At 42.9% G+C, this 22,972-nt stretch overlaps 1 protein-coding gene and 1 long non-coding RNA gene across 3 annotated transcripts in view; one reads left to right on the top strand and one right to left on the bottom strand.

Moving 5' to 3' along the window:
- Positions 1-22,972, top strand: part of LOC119953465 (platelet-derived growth factor subunit A-like) — a 96,297-nt gene that overhangs the window by 18,500 nt on the left and 54,825 nt on the right. For both annotated transcript variants that reach the window (XM_038777778.1, XM_038777780.1), the window contains exon 2: positions 5,123-5,243. In XM_038777778.1, the coding sequence (XP_038633706.1) occupies positions 5,123-5,243 (121 nt within the window). The remainder of the gene's footprint in view (positions 1-5,122; positions 5,244-22,972) is intronic.
- LOC119953466 lies at positions 788-11,850 on the bottom strand. The gene is made up of 3 exons (XR_005458026.1): positions 10,059-11,850; positions 7,199-7,437; positions 788-1,459 (listed from the first exon to the last, which is right to left on the bottom strand). It is a non-coding gene; the product is annotated as an uncharacterized LOC119953466 (long non-coding RNA).

Here is a 22,972-nt window from a genome sequence, read left to right on the forward strand (position 1 = left end):
AGGGCTTGTGTAAGCATGACGTCCTATGGAGTTTTTAGCACTATCTCACTTTTTTCCAGCACCTGAACTCAACCTGTTTCCTTCTGGGTTTTGGAACCACCCCCCCAGCTCTAAACTTTGTTGCAGGGTAGTTGCTACCCATAGTGCTCCCTGTACCTTTCATATCTTCCCAGGCTGAGCACGTGGTGAGCTTCTTTTTGATGTTGTTTCCTCCGAAATCTACATTAAAATTTTAGTTCCTTTGATGGCTGCTATCGATATTTGGCACTCCTCCATCACCAGCTTTGGTGTAGTGGAGTTTTTAACTTCTTAACCCTTTGCGCACAGATCGACAATTTATCTGTTTTAAAAGATTTCTCCAGGAGTCTGCTAGCGTGGTTCCGACACCTCGCCGCCACTTTTTCTTTGTGGTATTTTAAAAAATAAATTCAGAATACCCAATTATTTTTTCTCCAATTCAGGGGCAATTTAGCGTGGCCAATCCACCTAACTTGCACATCTTTGGGTTGTGGGGGTGAAACCCGCGCAGACATGGGAAGAATGTGCAAACTCCACGCGGACAGTGACCCAGGGCCGGGATTCGAACCCAGGTCCTCAGCGCCGCAGTCCCAGTGCTAACCACTGTGCCACATGCCGCCCCTTTCAAAGGATAGTTTTTCAGACCACAAAGGTATAAATAAACAAGAGCTTTATTGGCAAGGTGTTTACTCGAAAGGCTGCTTGGATAGATTGCCAGTTTTCCTGTGCAATGGCTGATGATGTCATCAATATATCACCTGATCAGCTCTTAAAGTCCCGCTCTATGACTTCTTTTGATTATGATCATGTGGCTTTGTACTTTAACTTCAGTAATATTTATTTTATGCAGCCACAACTCGAGTGTCATCACAAACTTTTCAGTCATTATCACCGTTCACTTGGTGTTAAGCTTTTTAACCAGATATTTATGTCAAACCTGTCCATCAGAACACTGAATGCTAAATGTGCACAAAGTATACTTTCTGAACCTTTCTGTGATGTTTTCTGTTTTAGAAAAAGTTTTAAAAAAAAAAGTTTTTATTGATTCTTTTTGTGGTATACAAAACAAGGATAAATATGGACAAACAGTAGGGGACAGAGGAAAAAGAAAAATATTTACATATCGGTCGGTTTCGGTCCTGTTCTTTGGCTTCATAGTTGTTGACTACAAACAGGTCTTGGAACAACCGAGTGAATGGCTCCCATGTTTTGTGAACGCCCTCCACTGACCCTCTGATGACGAATGTCCAAGGTGGTGGGGATGAGGGTGGAGCCTTGCCCAAGAGTAGCAGTCTTTGGGGTATCAGAACAGCCAGATCCCTTCATGGGGAAGACAGCCAACGCCTTTGCCTTCCTAATCGGCCGCCGGAGAATCCTGCTCGGCTGGCGGTCAGCGGCACCACCCAAAGCTGCCGACTGGCTGTCCGACCTGTTGGAATTTCTCCAGATGGAGAAAATTGAATTCACTTGTTTTAGAGACTTGATTAGATCTTTCAAAACAATTAAATATTATTGGTCAATATCTGCGAGTCCAATCTTGTGCAGCTCCGATCCAATTGTACGACTAGCTTCAGGGAAGTGGTCTGAAGTTCCTACTTTGTTGCTGGAGAGTCTTGCTTTGTCCCACTAGATATGACTTAATAGCTTTTAGAGAACAGACCTCTACTTCTTTTGAAAGGCTAGTGCCGAGGAAAATAGTTCCAAATGCGAGCTATAGTTGGAGCATCTCAATAAGGTCAACATTTCTTTAAAGTCGTGTATTCTTGTGCTGAAACTCTTACTATATAGCTCGGCTCTCACTGTGCAGAATCTATTCATCAGTGCAGCAGAAATGCTCTTTTGAGAGTTTAAAAGTGAAAAGACAGCTGTACAACCCAAATGGATGTTTGAAACATTCAATAGGCAATAGGCCCAATCCTAAATATAGGGTTGTGCCAGTTAAAGGGATAACCGCAATCCTTTCAGTTTATTCGTTTTACAGAGACGCATTGTAACTGGGACGCTGACCTGGTCTATGGAGAGCGAAACTTTCCATCATAAACAAGTTTGAACACAACCAGCTCATCATTAGTCATATAGCTTCTACTTATTCATAGGATGGTGGATGGAGAGTGGGTGTATTGGGAGAGAGAGAGAGAGAGAGACGACTGGAAAGTGACAGATTCTCTGAACAGAAGCATTTATTTGAAAAGGAGCTATTCCTCATTGGACATGTTACCTCGACCTGTGTAAATTGTTAAACAACTGTTGTCATAAATGGTTTGAAATTTGGGCTTTTATTCTCTGCAATATTTTGGGTTAGCACAGCGCAGGTGTGACACTTAAATCTGATTATTGTAAACTGATTGCTAGGAAGGTCACAGTGTCTCTCATTACCTTGGGTGACAGGAAATACTACATTGTCAGACCGTCTTTTACAGGCCAAATGACCTTACTGGATTGAATTACAGGTAAAATGATACCTTGAAGTCTTAGGCCGCTGTGCAGCACAACCTTTCATTAACTGATGGTAGATGCATTTGTAGAATTGATCGTGCGTACAAGCTGAGTAGACTTGTCTACTCAGTCAGTGGTTTTTCCACATGAACGTCACGATTTTTCTGAAAAAAAATCAATGGCACAGTCCCAGCTGCTATGCTAGGATGTCACCCAGTAATGGTTCTGCATGGAGCCTTTAACCAGTGCACAGACTGGTGTGAAGATTATTGATTTTCACCATCAATACCAACAGTCTGGTTGAAGGTCCTGGTTTGGGGGAGTGGGGGGAGGTGGGAGCGGGGTGGGGGGGGGGGGGGGGGGGGGGGACTATTCATAGGTTCATAAATGACACAAAAATTTGCTATGATTTTTAAACCTTAAAAGAGAGAAAATAACCCAATTATAGTTCAATCTGTCTGGCATGTCTGGCACATGATATTTAATGAAAATAAATATAATGTTATGCACACAGATCAGCCTAACGCCAAGCTTGTGTACGCCATGAAGGATTCCAGCTAAATGTTCAACAAGAGAGAGATTTAGGTATTATAACAAATCCATGAAGGTTCACAAGCAGTGCTCCGGAGCAAATAGGAAAAGAGTATTGGGTAGAATAATCTAGAAAAATTTGTAAAAAATCTTTAAAATGTTGTTATGATTTTGCAAAAAGACCTTGGTTAGGCCTCATCTAGAACACAGTGTCCAAATTTAGACCCATAGAATTCATACACAGTAGAAAGAGGCCATTCGGCCCATCGAGTCTGTAAGAGTAACCTACCTAGGCCCACTGATGTACCCTATCCACATAACCCCACTTAACCTTTTTTTAAAAAAAATCAATTAAGGGGCAATTTTGCGCGGCCAATCCACCTAGCCTGCACATCTTTGGGTTGTGGGGCTGAGACCCATGCAGACACGGGGAGAATGTGCAAACTCCACACGGACAGTGACCCGGGGTCGGAATCGACCCCTGGTCCTCAGCGCCAAGAGGCAGCAGTGCTAACCACTGCACCACCGTGCTGCCCTAACGTGCACATCCCTGGATACAAAGGGGGTAATATAGAATGGCCAATCTACCTAACCTGCATATCTTTGGACTGTGGGAGGAAAATGGGGCACCAGGGGAAATCCACGCAGACACGGGGAGAAAGTGCACCCTCCACACAGTCACCCAAGGCTGGATTTGAACCCGGGTCCCCGGCGCTGTGAGACAGCAGTGCTAAACACTATGCCACTGTGCAGTCACAGGATGGGTACTGAGGAGACGCTGGAAAAGATTTAGCAAAATTGGCTGCTAGTTCAAATATCTTAACTAGCACAATAAGCTTGGAGAGCTGGATCTTTTTATTCTAAAGAAATGTATTTTTGGAGAAATTTAATTGAAGAATTGGTATTAGACTTTACTTAGACTGTGTTCATGTGGAAAGACTGTTTGAATTAGATAGGTTTAGAAATAAACAGGAAATGTACATAAGTCACATGGCATAGAATGGGGTTAGAGGGCAGGAGGTTTGTTTTTTCACACAGGGTTGACGACCTTTGGAACAAGTTGCTGGCTTGTGTCGTGAATGCATATTTGCTGCAAGAATTTGAAAGAGAGCTGGCCAAGTTCTGGTCATGACTGATAGCACAGCATATGAAACATAGTTGTAAGGCAGGAGTGCTGTCGAGGTGACCCTCCTGGAACTCATCTTGATCATCAGAGAGGGATTGCCCAGCTCTTTCATTCCCCAAGCTTTTTTCTCTCCCAGGTATTACCTGGTTGCTGAAATAAAAACAGAAAATGCTGGATAAACCCAGCAGCTATGGCAACATCTTTGAAGAGAGAAACAGAGTTAACATTTCAAATCCATATGACACTTCTGCAGCATTGCTGAAGACATTCTGTAAAAACTTCCCTTTTTATTTTATATTTCCAGCATCCACAGTATTTCGCTTTTAATATATGGTTGCTGGTGGCTAGGGAACATTTGGGTTTGTGATGTTTTATGGCAACATGGCTTATTATAGCAGGCAAATTGGAGCAGATAGTTTTCCCCTGACATTCAATTTTACAAAATCAAACTGTCCGTTCATTACTTGACTTTGTTTCTAAGGAGCAACCTGATCGAGGTGTGCAAGATTATGAGGGGCATGGACAGGATGGAGAGGGGGCAGCTGTTCCCCTTAGTTGAAGGATCAATTACGAGGGGACACAAGTTCAAGGTCTTGGGCAGGAGGAGATTTGAGGAAAAGGTTTTTTTACCCAGAGAGTGGTGATGGTCTGGAATGCACTGCCTGGGAGGGTGGTAGAGGCGGGTTGCCTCACATCCTTTAAAAGTACCTGCATGAGCACTTGGCACATCATAACTTTCAAGACTATGGGCCAAGTGCTGGCAAATGGGATTAGGTAGGCAGGTCAGGTATCTTTCATGCGTTGGTGCAGACTCGATGGGCCAAAGGGTCTCTTCCACACTGTATTTCTGTGATTCTGTCATCATTTGTTTGAAAATTACAAAGAACACTCTCTTTCTCTCTCTTAATATAACATTGGGATACAATTGAAACTCAGAGAAAAGATGTATTACTGGCTCCATATTGATTTATTTCCCTGGGCATTCATAACTGTTTTGTGTCTCTCTAACAGCAAATGCCAAAAAACATGAATACAGAAGAAGGTCTCCCAGAGGATGTGCTGAGGATGATCGCTCAAGCAGATATCAGAAGTATCAATGACCTGGAAGACCTCTTGGATGTTGAGGCCAAAGGTCAGTGTTCTACAACAGTATTACTAAGAATTTGTGAGGATGACAACAGAGCCAAGAGGGTACAACAGTCAGGAAAATCTGAATAGGCCGGGATTCATTTCTGTAGAAAACTGAAGACTGTGAGGTGATCTGATAGAGGTTTGTAAAATTCTGGAAGAGTGGACTAACAGAATTTGTTTCCACTTGTGGAAGAATCCTAAACTAGAGGTAATAGTTTCTAATAAATCCAATAGGAAATGCAGCAGTAAGTTCTTTACTGTAAGGGGAAGAAGAATGTAGAGCTTGCTACCAAATTGAGGTGAATAGCATCGAGGCATTTAAGGGGAAACAATAGAAGTATGGGGGGGGGAGGGAGAAAGAAACAGAAGAATATGTTGACACGGTGAGATTAAGGTGGGAAGAATTTTGTGTAGAGATAAACACTAAGGGTTTGTTTTTTTTTGTAAGATTCTAAGTGACTTGTAATTTAATCCATCTGAGAGCATGATTTTGACAGTAAATTTCTAAGTGAGGTGTTTCGGAGGTAGAGTAGAAGAGACGGCCATCTTTTATTTGTGGAGGTGAAGTTTCAATCCAGCCACACGGACGCAAACCATGGTTAAGTGTTTTCCGAATCTGAAAATCTAGACGTCATAAAGTGGCAGTGACGCATCAGTGCACGATTCTCAGCAACTCATCCACTGCAAAGTTGAAGCAAACCATGGTCCACTTTAGGAAATTTGGAAAGGAAAACAGGAAACGCTCGGCAGGTTACGGAACATATGTGGAAAGAGAAACAGGGATTCACATTGATGATCTTTCACCAGCTGAGAACCTGTCGTTAAATGAGATTCGATGGTCTCAATATTCTCAGCCAACTTTGCAGTGGATGAGTTGCTGAGAATCATGCACCGATGCGTCACTGCCATTTTATGACAACTATATTTTCAGATTCAGAAAACACTTGACCAGAGATTGGCTGTTGTTGTAAGAAGACAGCAGGACATTTAGTGCATTGATCCCACGTGTATTTTGACTATGGACCTAATTAACATAACATAGGGGAGCTCCTGGCTTTTAAATGCCTGTGGTTGGGAGCTTGTCTGTTGGTAGTTGAGGAACCTGGTGCTGCTGCAGGATTTTAAAAGTTTCCTAACAGCGAAGAGGTAGACACTGTGTTCTGAATACAGTCGGGTTCTTTGTTTTACAATGTCTGGAAAGATTGCAGCTGACTGACTAGATCATGGGTCTCAAATGAGTCTAATCTAATTAATCTGCAGAAAATCAGCCAGTGGGTTTGGCCATCTTCAGAAGAGTGCACTTCCGCACCCCCAAGGAAATTGCTCGTAAACAATGGCATTCGGTGACAACTGGCATGAATGCCATGAGCATCATATGGTGTATTTGGGAACAATACTGGAAAAAGTCTAATGGCCCAGATTTTGTGGTGGTGGTGATGGTAAAACTGTCAGCATCCACTATGAGCCTTCTCTGAAGCTAACAGCAACTTCCAGAGTCTGCACATGTGCTGTTAAGCCTGGAAATCCTGATGGTGCTGTCATTAATTCTACACCTCCCCAGAGAGTGCACTGTTAAATGTTCCACCAGATTATAATCAATTGGAAATATATGAATTAATGAGAAATTCCACTCTTACGCTTTTAGGCTCAATGCAAAAATGCTTGAAAAAGGTACACCTTGTTGAATGCGATGTAATTAGGTTTTTAATTACTAAGGTCACATTTCTCCATTGTAAGAAATCCCACATTTTTCAAAATAATTTTAAAAAGTTTATTTCTAATATTTTGTTTTCCATTTTAATCCCCTGCGCATGTTCCAATAATTTATTTTAAACAAAGAACAAAGAAAAGTACAGCACAGAAACAGTAAAAGCTTTAAGATTAAGAGTTAATGGATTCAATGGTTTTTAACTTCCTAGATTGATTCTGTGAGAATACTTCAATGTGATTAGCTACCTTGTTTGATGACATCAATACTGTTGGGTGCTTGGAGATCCCCATTGTCTTGGTGCCTGAAACAAACAGTTGTTGGAAATAGGAAATCTAGGCCACAGAGGTCAGCAGGTCTTCTACAAAGTCCACGGTTGCACAGTGGTTCACACTAAACTGCTGCCTCACAGCGCCTTGGGTGACTGTTTATGTTGGAGTTTCGCCCTGTGTTTGCAAGGGTTTCCTCCGGGTGCTCCAGTTTCTTCCTACAAGAATCCGAAGATGTACAGGTTAGGTGGATTGGTACATGCTAAATTGTCCTTTGGTGTCCAAAGGTGTGCAAGTTATTTGGAGTCACGGGGATAGGGCGGGGAGTGGGCCTAGGTAGGGTGCTCTTTCGGAGGGTCAGTGAAGGCTTGATGGATCGAATGGCCTCCTTCCGCACGCTAGGAATTCTATAGTTCTATGGACAGTGGCAAGCACAGTTGCTGTCCCGCTGATCCAGCCTATTGATTTTGCCAGGTCAATGAAGGGAAGAGCAGCTTTTTAATAGTGTGCGTGAGTTGCATCCACATCACATTGCTTTCAAATCTTTGATATGCATACCATGAATGTTGATCTTACTATTACAATCCCAGAACATGTGGTGATGTGCATCACTGTAAATACACAAGGGGTTAATGTAAATACATGTAGACTAGCTAGACACTAGAGGGAGCACCAGAGACATGACACACAGACACTCAACCAATAGAACAGTTAGATAGGGCACGGCCAGTGGGCATTCACGATACCCACAGAGGTGACACGACCACAGGAGGGCATTACACCAACCCATATATAAAGGACACCACACACATGATCTGCCTCTTTCCAGTGGAGACAGTCAGTGAGTACAGACACAGGGTTGATTCAATATCACTCCCACCACGTGGATTGTAGCAGACTGGTTAGTCAGTCTGGGTAGCTATCGTAGGATAAGCAGTAGTGTCGAACCCGAGTAACAGAAGTGTATATAGTTTAATAAACGTGTTGAAGTTATCTCCACGTCTGAACCTTCCTTTGTCAAGTGCACCACAAGGAAGCCGCTTATGCCACACTGAGAGCATAACAAGACAGAACAGATCCCAATAGTGGCTCAGATACTGGGCCGAAACCCCAATATTTTTGTTTATTTTGTGAGACTATGTGGAAAGAATGGTTTGCTCCAGGAGTAATTGCATGACAAAATTGGGATCAGGTATTTTAAAACAAAACTTTATTATAAATACAATATTAAACTCTTTAACTTTACATCCGAAAGGACCAACTTACAATTACACCTTAAATACTACTACTCAATTCCCCATTAACAACAAGAAAAGAAACATACAGCTTTCAATCCAGCATAGCATAGAGTAATACTTGCTTTACAGAACAGATTTGGTCTCCTGTTAGAACCACTGCAGAGTCTGGTTGGCGGTCTTCAAAAAGCTGTTTTAAATGGCTTTTTTCAACTTCTTCCTTGTCCTCAGACAAGATTGCTCTGCTTTAAATGTTATTACTATTTTATAAATATCCTCCTGGGAGAGAAAACTGCCTTTACTTGTAGTCAGAACAAGGGTTGCCATACCAACTTCTCTCTAAAGCTTTCTCAAAATGTCTTTCTTTAGTTCCACTCAGAAATGACATCATCACCCCAAGCTGAAAAACAAAAGAACTCTCCAAGTGGAACGCACATTAACTTCCCAGGGACTTTCCCTAGTCAAACTACAGCGCATTAGCCCAGACTGGAAACAAGGGCTGTTTAGCTCAGGGCTAAATCGCTGGCTTTGAAAGCAGACCAAGCAGGCCAGCAGCACGGTTCAATTCCCGTAACAGCCTCCCCGAACAGGCGCCGGAATGTGGTGACTAGGGGCTTTTCACAGTAACTTCATTGAAGCCTACTCGTGACAATAAGCGATTTTCATTTTCAAATTCCTCTGGTCAATTTCACCTTTTGGCTGCTAAGAGCTCCCAGGTCCTGCAAAAAATGTCCTTTTTAAAAACATGACCACTGCAGTCATACACACTCCAACCCTTTCATTGCCCAATATTTATAATCCTATTCCTAAAATCCTATTCCTATAATATTCCTGAAATCCTACATTTGTCACATTACAACAAAATACGAAGTGTCGCTGTCACACAAACAGAATTTTGAGATTTGTTAACGGGAGTGGGAGCTTCCAATAAAGCACTGAAAACAAATCCCTTTCCAAACGGCAATTACTTGTAAGTTTTTGTTCAGTTGTCCTGTGAGTTGTTACAGTGTATTCTGGGTAGTGTAGTTCTTCAGAAGCTAAACTACAATTTCATTGATGTATTTCTTTCATACATGGATGGAATTGTCAACAATAATTATTGCCTAATTGTGTGAGTCACAAGGGACTTCAACCTAAAACGTTAACTCTGTTACTCTCCACAGATGCTGCCTCATCTACTGAATATTTCCAATATTTTCTATTTCAGAAGCTAGTATCATTAATGGTGAGAATGAAACTCCCTGATTGGCATAATAACACACCCAGCTCATTTATTTGGAGAAGAAGATTTACTATCCTCACCCTGTATGCAATTCAGATCCAGGACAATGTGATTCTATGAAATTATTTAGCAAGCTGTATTTGCCTCCTCGATGGCAGTTAGGGATGGGCAACAGTTGCCCACATTCTACAAATAAATAAAGAAAAATCATGCATTAGCTTTACAGATAGCCACTCAGGATTTGAAAGAAAAGTATTGTTGGAAGGATTTACTGTGAAACAAGTAAGGGCATCTGATGTATGAAAATAAATTTTAGACAATAAATACTTCATTAGACAATATTCATTAGACAAATAGACAATATTCAGGGAAATAAACTCACAAGACTGCGGAAAGAGTGAGGAAGGGCGTTAACTGGATTACTCTGCGGAGAACGGGCATGAATGGGTTGAATAGTCTCCTTTTGTGCTGTTGTGATGATATTGTACAAAGAAAGAAAGACTGGTGTAATTTCAGTTGATGGTGGCTCTCTCTTGTCCCTCATTTAGTTATTTAAAACCCATTGTTAAAGGTTTCCTAGGAGCAGATGTTACACATTAATAGACGATTAACCTTTGTTCCAGTGACATGTTGTTGTTGGAATGGAAATACATAATATCACTGAAGGAGGATTCTGTATTCATGGAATAGATTTTCAGCTTTATTATTAATACTAGCAAAAAAACTCCACAATGCACCAAAGAGACTACTAATATAGTGCAAAAATATGCAGTCACCATTGATGTTGACACCATTAGGGCAGCACAATGGTGCAGTGGTTAGCACTGCTGCCTCACGGTGCCGAGGTCCCAGGTTCGATCCCGGCTCTGGGTCACTGTTCGTGTGGAGTTTGCACATTCTCCCTGTGTCTACACGAGTTGCAGCCCAACAACCCAAAAGATGTGCAGGGTAGGTGGATTGGCCACGCTAAATTGCCCCTTAATTGGAAAAATGAATTGGTTACTCTAAATTTTAAAAAAAGATTTTGACACCGTTATCTTTGAATGTCTACTCTCTGCAAAGATCTGCACGCACCTTGACCTCACAATTAAAAGTAGAAATGGATCCTGAACCTCAGCTGTGATATTTATTTTCTGGACTACTGAGGCATTTAAACCTATTACTAACTCCATGAGATAATTTTTCCAATCATCATTGGCTGAGCTGTTAAAGTGGAATGAATAATTTGGGATCATCAGGGTGATAACTCTTGATGTATCCCTGCTTATGTGCGAGACCTGAATACATTCATTGCAAATTCTGTTGAATGCATTATATAGAGCATAGTATGATGTTACATTGTTTAGGAGAGGGAAACACTGTGCTCTTTTTTTCTATCTGGAGAAGGCTGGAGAATTTCCAGAGGGAGTGAAGACTCGGTATTGTTTTTGAATGTTAATTTTTCTCGTACCAATTTGAAGGATGTAGAAGCATCTATAAGCCAAAACACTAATGTAACTAGGACTTTTCACAGTAACTTCATTGCAGTGTTAATATTACTTATGACCATAAAGATTATTATTTATTATTATTAGATATCAAAAACTTGCAAACCATAAACTCCTACAGAAGGTGCAATACCTCATTAACCATCTATTACCAGCAACTAGTCTTACCCTAAGCATTAATCATCAAATTAAACCCACTTGGTATTCCATTTTAAAGATGCTCTTCATTCAAGGCAACTTAAAGTATTGAATAAACTTGCTGCCATCAACCAGCAATAAAATATAAATCATGAGCAATTACTGTCAAATACAAACATTAAAAAGACTAGCTCTATGAAGGTTGCTGCAAATTTGGTGGGCCTAAGAATAATTTTGAATTTCTACTTTCTACATACGGCAACTTTTTCCCGTAGTCCTTAAGTTAAACAGGCTTTAGATCTGCCGTTACAGCATTTTCATGATAGATAAAGTGTGTTTCGATAGTTTTAGTTGGAACCAGCATTAATTGCTCATGATTACTTCTTTCAGCTCACTGTTTTTATTCAAGTTAACTAATTGTTCTGCAGTATATTGTCATCATTGCCATGGAAGATGCCACAAATTTCTAACCCTTGTCACCCCTCCCCACCTTTTCTTTTCTTATTTTTTAATAAACATTTTATTGAGGTAGCAACGACAAAATAAACAATATACATGAAATCATAATCTTATATTCTTGATGTCGCGAGGAATTAAGGGCTATGGGGAGAATGCTGGGAGGTGGAGTTGAAATGCCCATCAGCCATGATTGAATGGCGGAGTGGACTCGATGGGCCGAATGGCCTTACTTCCACTCCTATGTCTTATGGTCTTATGGTCTTATAAACATAAAGCAAAAACCCTTCACCTTTTGTACAGGTCCCACCCTTATTAACCCCCTACTCTAACCTAAGCTGCCCCCCCCGGCACCCTGTCTGCTGACGATTAATTTTCCACAAGGACGCCGACAAACGGCCTCCCCACCTTTTCAGCCATCCACAGGCCCCTTTCTCATTCCACAATCCGGATTCCTACAGGAAGCTGCAGATACCACAGTTAGCTGACTGTTATTTTACTACCCACACAGATAGAGACAGACACAGGAGGATTCTTCACACTTAGCATCTTTTTGGCCGTTATCGATCCTTTTGATATCTTCAGACACCCTGACATTCAATACAAAGAAGACTTTAGATTCATTCTCGTTACATCCCCGCCTAATCCTTCTTAAAGCTTGCTCTATAATTAGAGGGCTCAATAATAAGCTGCTGAATCTGTAATTTTTACTTAGGCAGACCACTCATTCCTATGATATTATTCAGTTTGGCGTACATATGGAATACATTTTCTGATAATATTTTCTACGTAGAACATTGAGGGTTGAGTGACACGTCAAATTTATATAACTGTCCTTTAATTATGACTGCTTTGTATACAGCAACTCATGCACTCAATGTTTTTCTTCTGAAATTTATTTTTAGCAATAATAATCTGCTTGTGAAACTTCAACAAAACCTTTTAACGGGACTAAATATGTGCCTTTCAAAACTGTTAGTTTTATTGCAAATGCTGTTGAGTGATTTCTTTTCAAGGTGGTGTCAAAATTGCTTCACAATGGCCTATTGCTCGTGTCAGAATAAGAAAAGACTGTCGTCCTGCTGGTTGTGTTTTGAGTTGATGGTCTGAATTTTCATGCAATTGGAGAGGTTCTCTGCCTGTGCAAAAATGCCAGCAGTGGCCTGAATCTAGAAGTCCCAGTCCCGAACCGGGCCTCTGCCATTTTCTCAAGGGGAAAATGGGGGCAGGCTTTAAATTGCACATCCATGGTCCCTGAGGACAGCTGCCCATACGAATAAGCAGCTTCCTCCACTTGTGTGACCTTGGTGAGTTAGGTGACTGAAACCTGAAGCATGCAGCGTAAACAGTTAGACATTAGATTGTAGGCGCAGGTTTGAACTTGTGAAATTGTTTGCATAATCAGGGTACCCTTTGGAGTGGTTAGCTATCCCTTTCAATATAGGCACAAGGACACTTTTTGGGGTGGCCAGCTGCTCTTTGGTGGAGGTAAAGTTTGGGAGTGGTAAGGTACCCTTTGGGAGAGGTAAGGGTCCTTTGGGGAAAGGCCAGGTGCCCTCTGGTATTGTTAGTAGACAAGAATTTGCATGAGAAGTGCCTAAACTCATTGAAACTGTCAAAGTTGTTAAAGAACTGTCAAGCTGTCAAAAGAACTGTCAAAAACATTGGAACAGTCAAAGCTCATTGGAACTGTCATGGGCTATAATGTTGATGGTCTTTAAATTAATAATATGTGTGGAGTTTTAATAAAAAAATAAGTGCTGGCTATTTAACTTTTCAGTTCTAATAAACTTGAGGGTTGTCATTCCAGGATTTGTGCTATATGATTGCTTTTATAACTTGATGTTCTCACAGCTGGCCACCTGGTAAATGAGCAATTTGATTGACAGCGCCAAGAGGTTATAGGAAAGAGACGTTTGTTTTCATAAGAGATTAGTTGAAGGAATCTCAATGTACTGAATGTTTTTTTCCAAATCAATTTTTAAAAAGTGGTGTTATCAATAGACACCCAACTTTACTTTAGGCCAAAATGACCCCTGATGTTTGTCCATTGTCGACCCTAGATGAGTTAGCATGGAGGGGGTGAGGGCAAAGAGTTGCTGGATGGAGTCATGGGTTGGCATGAGTTGGCACTAAGTTGGCCATGGGGATGCAAGGGGGCATAGATTGGCATGGGGGCCCTTGGGCTGGGTACAGGGGAATAGGTTGGCACAGAAGGTAGAAGGGTCCATGATATATGGGTGGGAGAATAAGGTGACATGTGGAATGTATGGGGGGTGAGGGCCGGAGGGATTTTCTTTTTTCAATCTTTCACAGTGCCGGTGCACAGAGACAGGACTTCTGCCTAGCTCATCTCTTACACTTGCCAGTCTGTCCACCCCCCTCCAAGCTGAAAATCTCAACTTCTGGGCCTCTTTTTCCCGGGTTGGGTTTGGGGTGCTGGGAAATGTCCAGACTCTGCACACTCAAATCATAAGCAAAAATCGGTGTCTAAGTCTTACAGATTTTAAGAATCATGCCTGGTCACTATATCTTTCTGCTGGCCCTTGAGTTGATACATTCAAAGTTTATATTCAGGCCTCCAGCTTCCTTTGGTTGGGAGGGCTGCATGTTTCCATCACTGCCACCATGCATGGCCATGTTGTCATTTCCCATGCCACGGTAGCACTGTGGTTAGCATTGTTGCTTCACAGCTCCAGGGACCCGGGTTTGATTCCCAGTTGTCTGTGCGGAGTCTACATGTTCTCCTCGTGTCTGCGTGGGTTTCTTCCGGGTGCTCCGGTTTCCTCCCACAAGTCCTGAAAGACATGCTGTCGGGTGAATTGGACATTCTGAATTCTCCTTCAGTGTACGTGAACATGTGCCGGAGTGTGGCAACTAGGGGATTTTCACAGGAACTTCATTGCAGTGTTAATGTAAGCCTACTTGTGACACTAATAAAGATTATTAATATAAAAGGACCTGGAGATATAGACATGACATTTTCCTTCCCATGTTAAATCTTGCCTTTTCAATCGGGCATCATTGGACAAGGTGGCAGAAAATGAACCGACAAAACTCACTTGGAAAGTAACAGATTGGATCTGCGGAAGGGGTAACGAGTGCTAATAGATTGATTGCTCTAGCTCAGGCTCTAATTGAAAAAAAATCAGGAGTCAAACATTCTCAGTTGTCTGAAGAAGTTCTTAATGTTTACTTCAAAAAGCAAGTGCCAACGTATAGATTTCATGAGAATATAAGCATAACTTGTGGCAGATTACTTCTGTGCTCTCGCTATTTTTATTATCAAACTGTTTTCCTTGCTCAAGCTGGGAATAATTAAAAGAACATAAATTGAGGCTTCCCAGGATGATCATTTTTTAAGAAAAATACCGGCTACTTTTTTTACTTCTTAGCCAGGGAAAGAGTTTTATAGCAGTGGCTATTTGGCTGTGAGTTGAAACTGTAAATATCTTTTTTTCTCCCTGCTTTCAGTCTACAATAAAGCCCACGGAACCCACAGAGGGATATTGTGTATTTAAGGCTGCAAAGTTATTGATATGCAAATGAGGTTTGAATGTGTTCAATGAACGTAATCATTCTGCTCAAATCACCCCAGCACTGGCTATCATTCTTCTTCCTTGTATCTGAGACTCAGATTTTGGCTAACGTGGCATGTGCTCAGCTAGGGAAACAGTGACCTGCAGAACTTCTTGAAATTCAATGCACTTTATTCTCACAGTTCTTTAAGGCTGTTGTAGTTCAACCATCAGACTAGACTTACATAAGAAACTGAAATCGAAACCAGATTTTCAGCTCCAGGCAAGAGAAAGTAGCAGTATGTTTGACCGGGTTCATCAGCAAAGGCTACCACATGTTTACAAGATCACAAGACACTCACCGACGAGGAAGGCCAATTCCGTGATCGAGATCTAGAACAATTTTGAACTGAATTTCACTGGGGTAAAATGGAACATCCTTGTGTCCATTTTTATAGCCTTAAGACCAACACAGCCAGGCCCAATTTTAGTGCCACAAAGATGCACTAGGGGCAGCATGGTGGTTAGCACAATTGCTTCACAGCTCCAGGGTCCCAGGTTCCATTCCCAACTTGGGTCACTGTCTGTGCGGAGTCTGCACGTTCTCCCCGTGTGTGCGTGGGTCTCCTCTTGGCCCTCCGGTTTTCTCCCACAGTCCAGAAATATGCAGGTTAGGTAACTGACCATGCTAAATTGCCCTTAGTGTCCAAAATTGCCCTTAGTGTTGGGTGGGGTTACTGGGTTGTGGGGATAGGGTGGAGGTGTGGGCTTGGATAGGGTGCTCTTTTAAAGAGCCGGTGCAGACTCGATGGGCTGAATGGCATCCTTCTGCACTGTAAATTCTATGATTCCATGCCTGAAAAGCATCTGATCTGAAGTTTTGTCTTGGTGCCTATCATCCATGAGGTCCTTTAAGTATGAAAATGAGCAGCCTGCTCCTTTACGTCCCTTCACAGTATTTGGACAGCGATGCACAGCACAGACATCAAACCTGCACCATTCAAAATTCTTTAGTGGCTGCTGCTACCTAAGCAGGCACATTTCCCTAATCCATAGGCACCATGATCACACCTTACCCATTCCAGCTCCAAAGCTCTTCCCAGGCCTTTCATCTGTGAAACACACACCAAGGGCCAGCAGTTCACACAAAAAATACTGAGAGAGAGGTTCAAGGCAAGCCTGAAATGGCGTCTCTGACTTCTCCGGTTTGAGACAAATGTTATACCATATTGTTTTGTATTAAAAAACTAAAAAAATTTTGGAATTAAAAAAGATTGGATTGGATTGGATTTGTTTATTGTCACGTGTACCGAGGTACAGTGAAAAGTTACTGTAATGGCTAACTACTTTAATTTCACTTTTGGGCTACTGTAAAAATGTAATTTTATTTCCCGAAAGACAAACCAGCTAATGAAGATAAACGGTGAAGTAACATTTCTCGTGCATAGATAAATGGAGGATTCAGGTCAGATCCAGTTCAAACTCAGTCACAGGAACATAGGAACAGGTGTAGTGCCATTCAGCCCATTGAACCCGCTCCACCTTCAAAATGATCATGGCTGATCATCCACTTCAATACCCTTTTCCCACTCTGTCCCCATAATTCTTGATGTCATTGGCAATAAAAAATCTGTCAATCTCTGCTTTAAACATACTCGATCTAGAAGATCCTGAGGGGTCTTGACTGGATTTATTGTGGAGAGGATGTTTCCTCTTGTGGGCGAATCTAGAACTGGGGTTCACTATTTAAAAATAAGGGATCGCCCACTTAAAACAGAGATGAGCGGGGCGGCACGGTGGCACAGTGATTAGCACTGCTGCCTACGGCGCTGGGGACCCGGGTTTGATCCAGGCCCCAGGTCACTGTGTGGAGTTTGCACATTCTCCGAGTATCTGCGTGGGTCTGACCCCCACAACCCGGAAATGTGCAAGTTGGGCCGATTGGCCACGCTAAATTGCCTCTCAATTGGAAAAAAAATAATTGAGTACTCTACATTTAAAAAAAAACAGAGATGAGGCAAAATTGTTTTTTCTCTCTCAAGGTCGTGAGTCTTTGGAACTCTCTTTCTGATAAGGCAGTGGAAGCATGGCGGAGGTGGATGGATTCTTGGTAAGCAGGGGGGTGATCGATTACCAGAGGGTAGGCAGGAGGCAGATCAGCCATGATCTTATTAAATGGCAGCAGGCTTGAGGGGCTGAATGGCCTATTTCTGCTCCTTTTTCATATGTTCGAATACTGAATTACCACATCCCTCTGGGGTAGAGAGTTCCAAATATTCACAACCCACTGAGTACAAAGATGTGCGGGTTGGGTGGATTGGCCGTGATCAAATGCCCGTCAGTGACCAAAAGGTTAGATGGGGGTTACTGGGTGGGGGGGGTGGGCTTAAGTAGGGTGTTCTTTCCAAGGGCCGGTGCAGACTCGATGGGCTGAATGGCCTCTTTCTGCACTGTGAATTCTATGATAAATGAGTTTCTCCCAATTTCAGTCCTACCCTGTCTACCTGTCTATTCCTTTAAGTTTCAATGAGAGTATGTCCCATTCTTAGAAACTCTGGAGAACACAGGCCTAGTTTCCCCAACCTCTCTTCATAGGACATTGCGAGTGAAATAAGATGCCATTGTTGAGAATGGTATGCAGTGGTTCTCGAGAACGTAGATGGGGAATGAGATGCAGACAGTAGAAAGATAATGTAATTTATGTTGTGGGAAAGTGGTGGGGGCGGAGAAAGACATCACTTTATTCTTCCTGATGTTTAGTAGAGAGAAATTATGACTCATTCTAGACTTTGGTGTTGGTCAAACACAAAGTCAGGTGAAGGTTCAAGAGAAGAGGTAGAGCTGGTTATCTGCATAATGGATATGCACTCGAATTGGAAGGAAGTGAATAAAGGCATCTTGGAAGGACCTGTACTGGGGTCTCTGCGCTTCACTATATTTTTTAATGACTTAGATGTATGGCTCTCTATTGAATTATTTAGTTTTGACACAAAGATTGGTGACATAGGAAGTAGTGTAGGTGAGAGCATAAATTAACAAAAAGGTATTTGTAGATTATGTGAGTGGGTGAGAATGTGGGAGATAAATTTCAAAACAGAGGCTACCATTTTGCACCACATCAAAAAAGAATAAAAATTGAAAATCATTTCAATGGTGAAAAGTTAGGGCAAGCGAATGTCCAGAGAGGTTTTGGGGTTAATGTACATGGATCACTAAAATGAAGTGGTGAGGTGCAAAAGATCAGCATAAAGGTCCAATGAAATGTAGGTTCTTTATCTGGAGGATCCGAATATGTAGGGAAGAATTCTGCCAAGACCTGACCAACGCATTACATTCACCCCCACCCCAACCATCTGGCCTGGGTTTGCAAAATCCTCCCAACTGTCCTGGCTTGAGACAATTCACACCTCTTTAACCTGTGAGTATCTCTTTCTCTCCAGTTGCTCCATCTGGACCTGTAAAGACTTAATTACCTCCAACGACTCGCATTCAAAGTATCGTCTTGCATCATTGACTTTGTCTATATATATATATATATATATATATGTTTCTGGAACCCACCTCTTCATTCACCTGAGGAAGGAGCAGTGCTCTGAAAGCTAGTGATTCAAAAGAAACCTGTTGGACTTTAACCTGGTGTTGTGATTCGCAAGTTCAGAAAGTGATTTGGGAAGTACAGAAATGTGGCCAAGTCAGTGGAGCGAACGTTGGAGGGTTTGAGATGCAGGTTAAAATCGCTCAATGAGGAGTTGCTCATTGCAGGCTTGGAAAATGACATGGAATTAAAATGAAATGATAGACAATAAATATCAGATCCTGCTTTGGATGCAATCAGATGGCAAAATATCTATTAAATAATCTTTGTGCCAAGATGGTACCAAAAATAGGAAAGTAGATTTTAGTTTGAAAAGACCTAACAATTTGTTTAATTTCTCAGAAACAGGAAAATGAAAGTGGTAAAGCCAAATAAATAATGATAAATGATAATTATTGCTGGAAACATCCACCCACTTAATTAATAAATTCACATGAATAATCCCAAAAGGCCCAGGGGAGATTTAAATGCAGCCTGAACTAAAAGGAAATTTAGGAATTTGTGAACATTTAACATCCTCTGCCGGGGGTTCTCAATCACTTTGGAGTTTGTGGTGGTTAAGCTTGCACCATTGAATTATTTCTTCACTTGCATGCCATTATCCTGCATAGGTGTTCCAGTAGAATTATGTTGCCACAGACTTATTATGTGAGTTTTGCATTCGGGGCACGTCTCCTGCTTGGGATTGCGTCGTCAACAGGATTTTATTGTCAAACGCACACTGCCGAAGGAGAGACACGCGCCCAACGTCTCCTTGCGCGCACGATTTTATTCCCTTTCAAATCGGCCACGTGCCCGCCTGAGCAACGTAAGATATAGCACAATCTTACAGCCAAGTTGGTTATTTTTCGGAAAGCTGGCAGTAGTTGAAAATAAACGGTAACTATTCCATCGGGGTTGGCAGTTTTATAAATTATCAACCGTGCTTGTCCACATGTAGGCCGGTTTAGATGTTGATTTATGGGGTGGTTTGCACATCTCCAATAGATCTAGGTGATGAGGAACGGGCCACGGTGCACAAGTGGAATTTGACAACGTTGGTGGAGGAGGTTAGGGGGAATTTTAAGAGATGGGACACACTACAACTGACATGGAGAAGGTGAGGGGAGGGGTCCTGTAGGGGAGCCAGCTTGAGGGCTATGGTGACAGTTCCACTTCGATTGGCTCCGGGAATGTATACAGGGAGCCCAGTGATACAGTCCATGGTCAGGGCGTGGATTCAGCGGAGGAGGCACTTTAAGTTGGAAAGGATGTCGGTGCTGACGCCACTCTACGGGAACCATAGGTTTAAGCCGGGGGAGATGGACGAGGTGGAGGGAGGCGGGCCTGGAGAGGGTGAGGGACTTGTATCTGGAAGGGCAGTTTTCAGGATTGGACGAGCTGCGGGGAGATTTGAGTTGAGAGGGGGAGTGAACCTAAGTATATGCAAGTGCAGGACTTCGCAAGAAAGGAGTGGGAAGTCGTTTCCCAGGTTGGGAAGTGCCGGAGCCGATGGAGGAGAAGGGGACCGATGTTGCGGCCTTTCCCTCGCTAATTTGCCCGGCGGAGGATCTTGTTGAATTGGAGGGCGGTTACGCCACTGGGGCTGGCGGCCTGGCTGGGAAGACCTGTATGACTTTCTATGGTTGGATAGATCAAATTTGAGTTGAGGGGGTTGGAGGAGGGCTTTAAGGTGCAGTAGGGGTTGTTCATGACAATGTTAGAGGAATTGTTTGTTGAGGGGGAAGGATAGGGGATAAAATGGGAAAAATGGTACAAACTGTAGGTTATTAAGTTTGTCGTTGTGTATGTTACTGTTCCTTTTACACATGTTTGTAATAAAATACATTAAAATAATGTTGGAGCAAGGAAATAAACGAGCAGTACAAGGAATGTTGTGCATAAAATACTGCAGCACTAGATGTAAACAAGCAAAACTCCAAGTGCAAGGGAAAATGTTGGTCTGTTGCTGTTTTAAAAGTCCCTGGGGCATAGAAAGTGACGACAGTCCTTCGAATCCATGTCACATGATACAATTCGCTGTTGTTGTGGAACTAATCTTTATTTTGCAGGTCAGTCATTTACTGCTGACACCATTTGTTACTAAGTCACCCTCCTTTCTCCAATGGGGCAAAACTGTCGACAATTCTAATGCCATTCTTTTGCAGCAGGTTAATGTCTTTGTTAAAAGAGATTATGGACAGGTTGCTTGCCAATGTGTCATTGAGATCTACAGCACAGAAAAGGCCCTTCTGTCCATCCCGCCTGTGCTGGTCAAAAACAACCATCGAAGTAGTCTAATCCCATTATTCAGCACCTGGCCCATAGCCTTCTTGTGAATCTGTGGAATTCCCTGCCCAGTGAAGCAGTTGATGTGACCTCTTTGAATGTTTTGAAGGCAAAGATAGATAGATTTATGAACAGTCAAGGAATGAAGGGTTATGGTGGAGCGGGCGGGTAAGTGGAGCTGAGTTCACAAAAAGATCAGCTATGATCTTATTGAATGGCGGAGCAGTCTCAAGGGGCCAGTACGCCTGCTCCTAGTTCTTATTTTCTTATGCCATGACATCGCAAATGCACATTTAACTACTTCTTAAATGGTATGAGGTTCTCTGCCTCTACCACCCTTTCGGGTAGTGAGTTCCAGATTCCCAACACCCTCTGGGTAAAAAGAATTTTCCTCACATCCCCTTTAAATCTTCTGCCTCCTTACTTTAAACCCGGTTTTCGTTTTTGTTTTTTGTTCTTTGTTGTGGATGGTGGGGGGAGGGGTGGGTTGCTGACGTGGAGGGAGTTGGTATGGCGCTGTTCCTTAAGGGATGATGGCGGACTTCCGGTGGCGGCAATGGAGGAGTAGTTTGCACATTTGATAGCTCCCGTCTGTGACGGACCTTTGGACCTTTTTTCCCCCCTTATTTTCTTGATTTTGTGGGATAAATTGGTGAAGAATGAGACAGTGAGGAGAAATCCCCCTCCGGTGTATGGAGAATTAGACTAGAAGTGGCCGTGTGAGAAGGCAAAATCTTATAAGGAAGACGCGAGCAGAGCCGGTAACGTGGGGAAAGCATGGCGGAGAGCAAGGGCTGCGGGGAGACGGCACAGTGATCGACGGAGCAGCTGGTGAAGTTTTTCTGTGATTTTCTGTGGATAGAGTGCACAGAGCCCTCGAGAAGAAGCCCCGGGCGAGCGAGCCGACGAGGGCGATGGTGGTACCCTTTCATTGATTCCTGAACAAAGAACACGTTCTGCAGTGGGCCAAGAAGGAACGGAGCAGCACGGGTGGGGGAATAGTGAGCTGCGCATTTATCAGGACCTGGGCGTGGATTTGGCCAAGAGGCGAGCTGTGTTTAATTGGGCAAAAATGGCCCTCTTAAGAAGGGGGTGAAGTTCAGGATGTTGTACCCATCCCGTCTGTGGGTCACACATGAGGAACGGGACTTCTACTTCGAAACGCCAGACGAAGTATGGACTTTTATTAAAGAAAAGAGGCTGGAGGTGAATTAAAAGACACTGAAGCCTTGGAGAGTGGTGGCGATTTGTTGTGCTGGGCTGTACAAGTGGAAGTAGTGTTATGTGTAATAAGGGGCTGTTTGGATGGCTAATGGTAACTTTGTCTTGCAGGGAGCTGGTTAGAGGGGGGGTGGTCTTTGGGGCTGGTTCTGTTTTTGGGTGTTTATTTTTCTAAAGTGGCTGTTTCTTCACTGTTTTTTCTGATGTTTGTTTACTGGGGAATGTGATGCTTTTAATATATTTGTCCAAGTTGGGAGGGGGAGAGGTGAGAGAACAATGGGGAGACAGACTGCTTGGTGCCAGGGGCGAGCGCTATCAAGTCAGCATGGGTCAGCTGACTCACTGAAGTGCAGTGGGGGGTGAGCAGGTGTTAAGCTGGAGCTTGACTTGGGGGGTTGGGTTTCTAGTGTTGTTGCTAGGTGGGGAAAGGGGGAGCAGGAGCTGCTTTGCTGACAGGAGGGGAACTGTGACAAGGGGACAAATGGGAGGTCGGGTACTGCGAATGCCCAAGGGGGGGCTCGAGGAAGAGGAGGGCGTGAGCTAGAGGCTGGCCTAAAAAGGGTGATGGCTAGTCGATGGGGGCGGGGCGGTGGAAGCCCCCCCTACCAGGCTG

Source organism: Scyliorhinus canicula, chromosome 18 (assembly GCF_902713615.1).
Source record: "Scyliorhinus canicula chromosome 18, sScyCan1.1, whole genome shotgun sequence".
NCBI classification, from domain to species: Eukaryota; Metazoa; Chordata; class Chondrichthyes; order Carcharhiniformes; family Scyliorhinidae; genus Scyliorhinus; species Scyliorhinus canicula.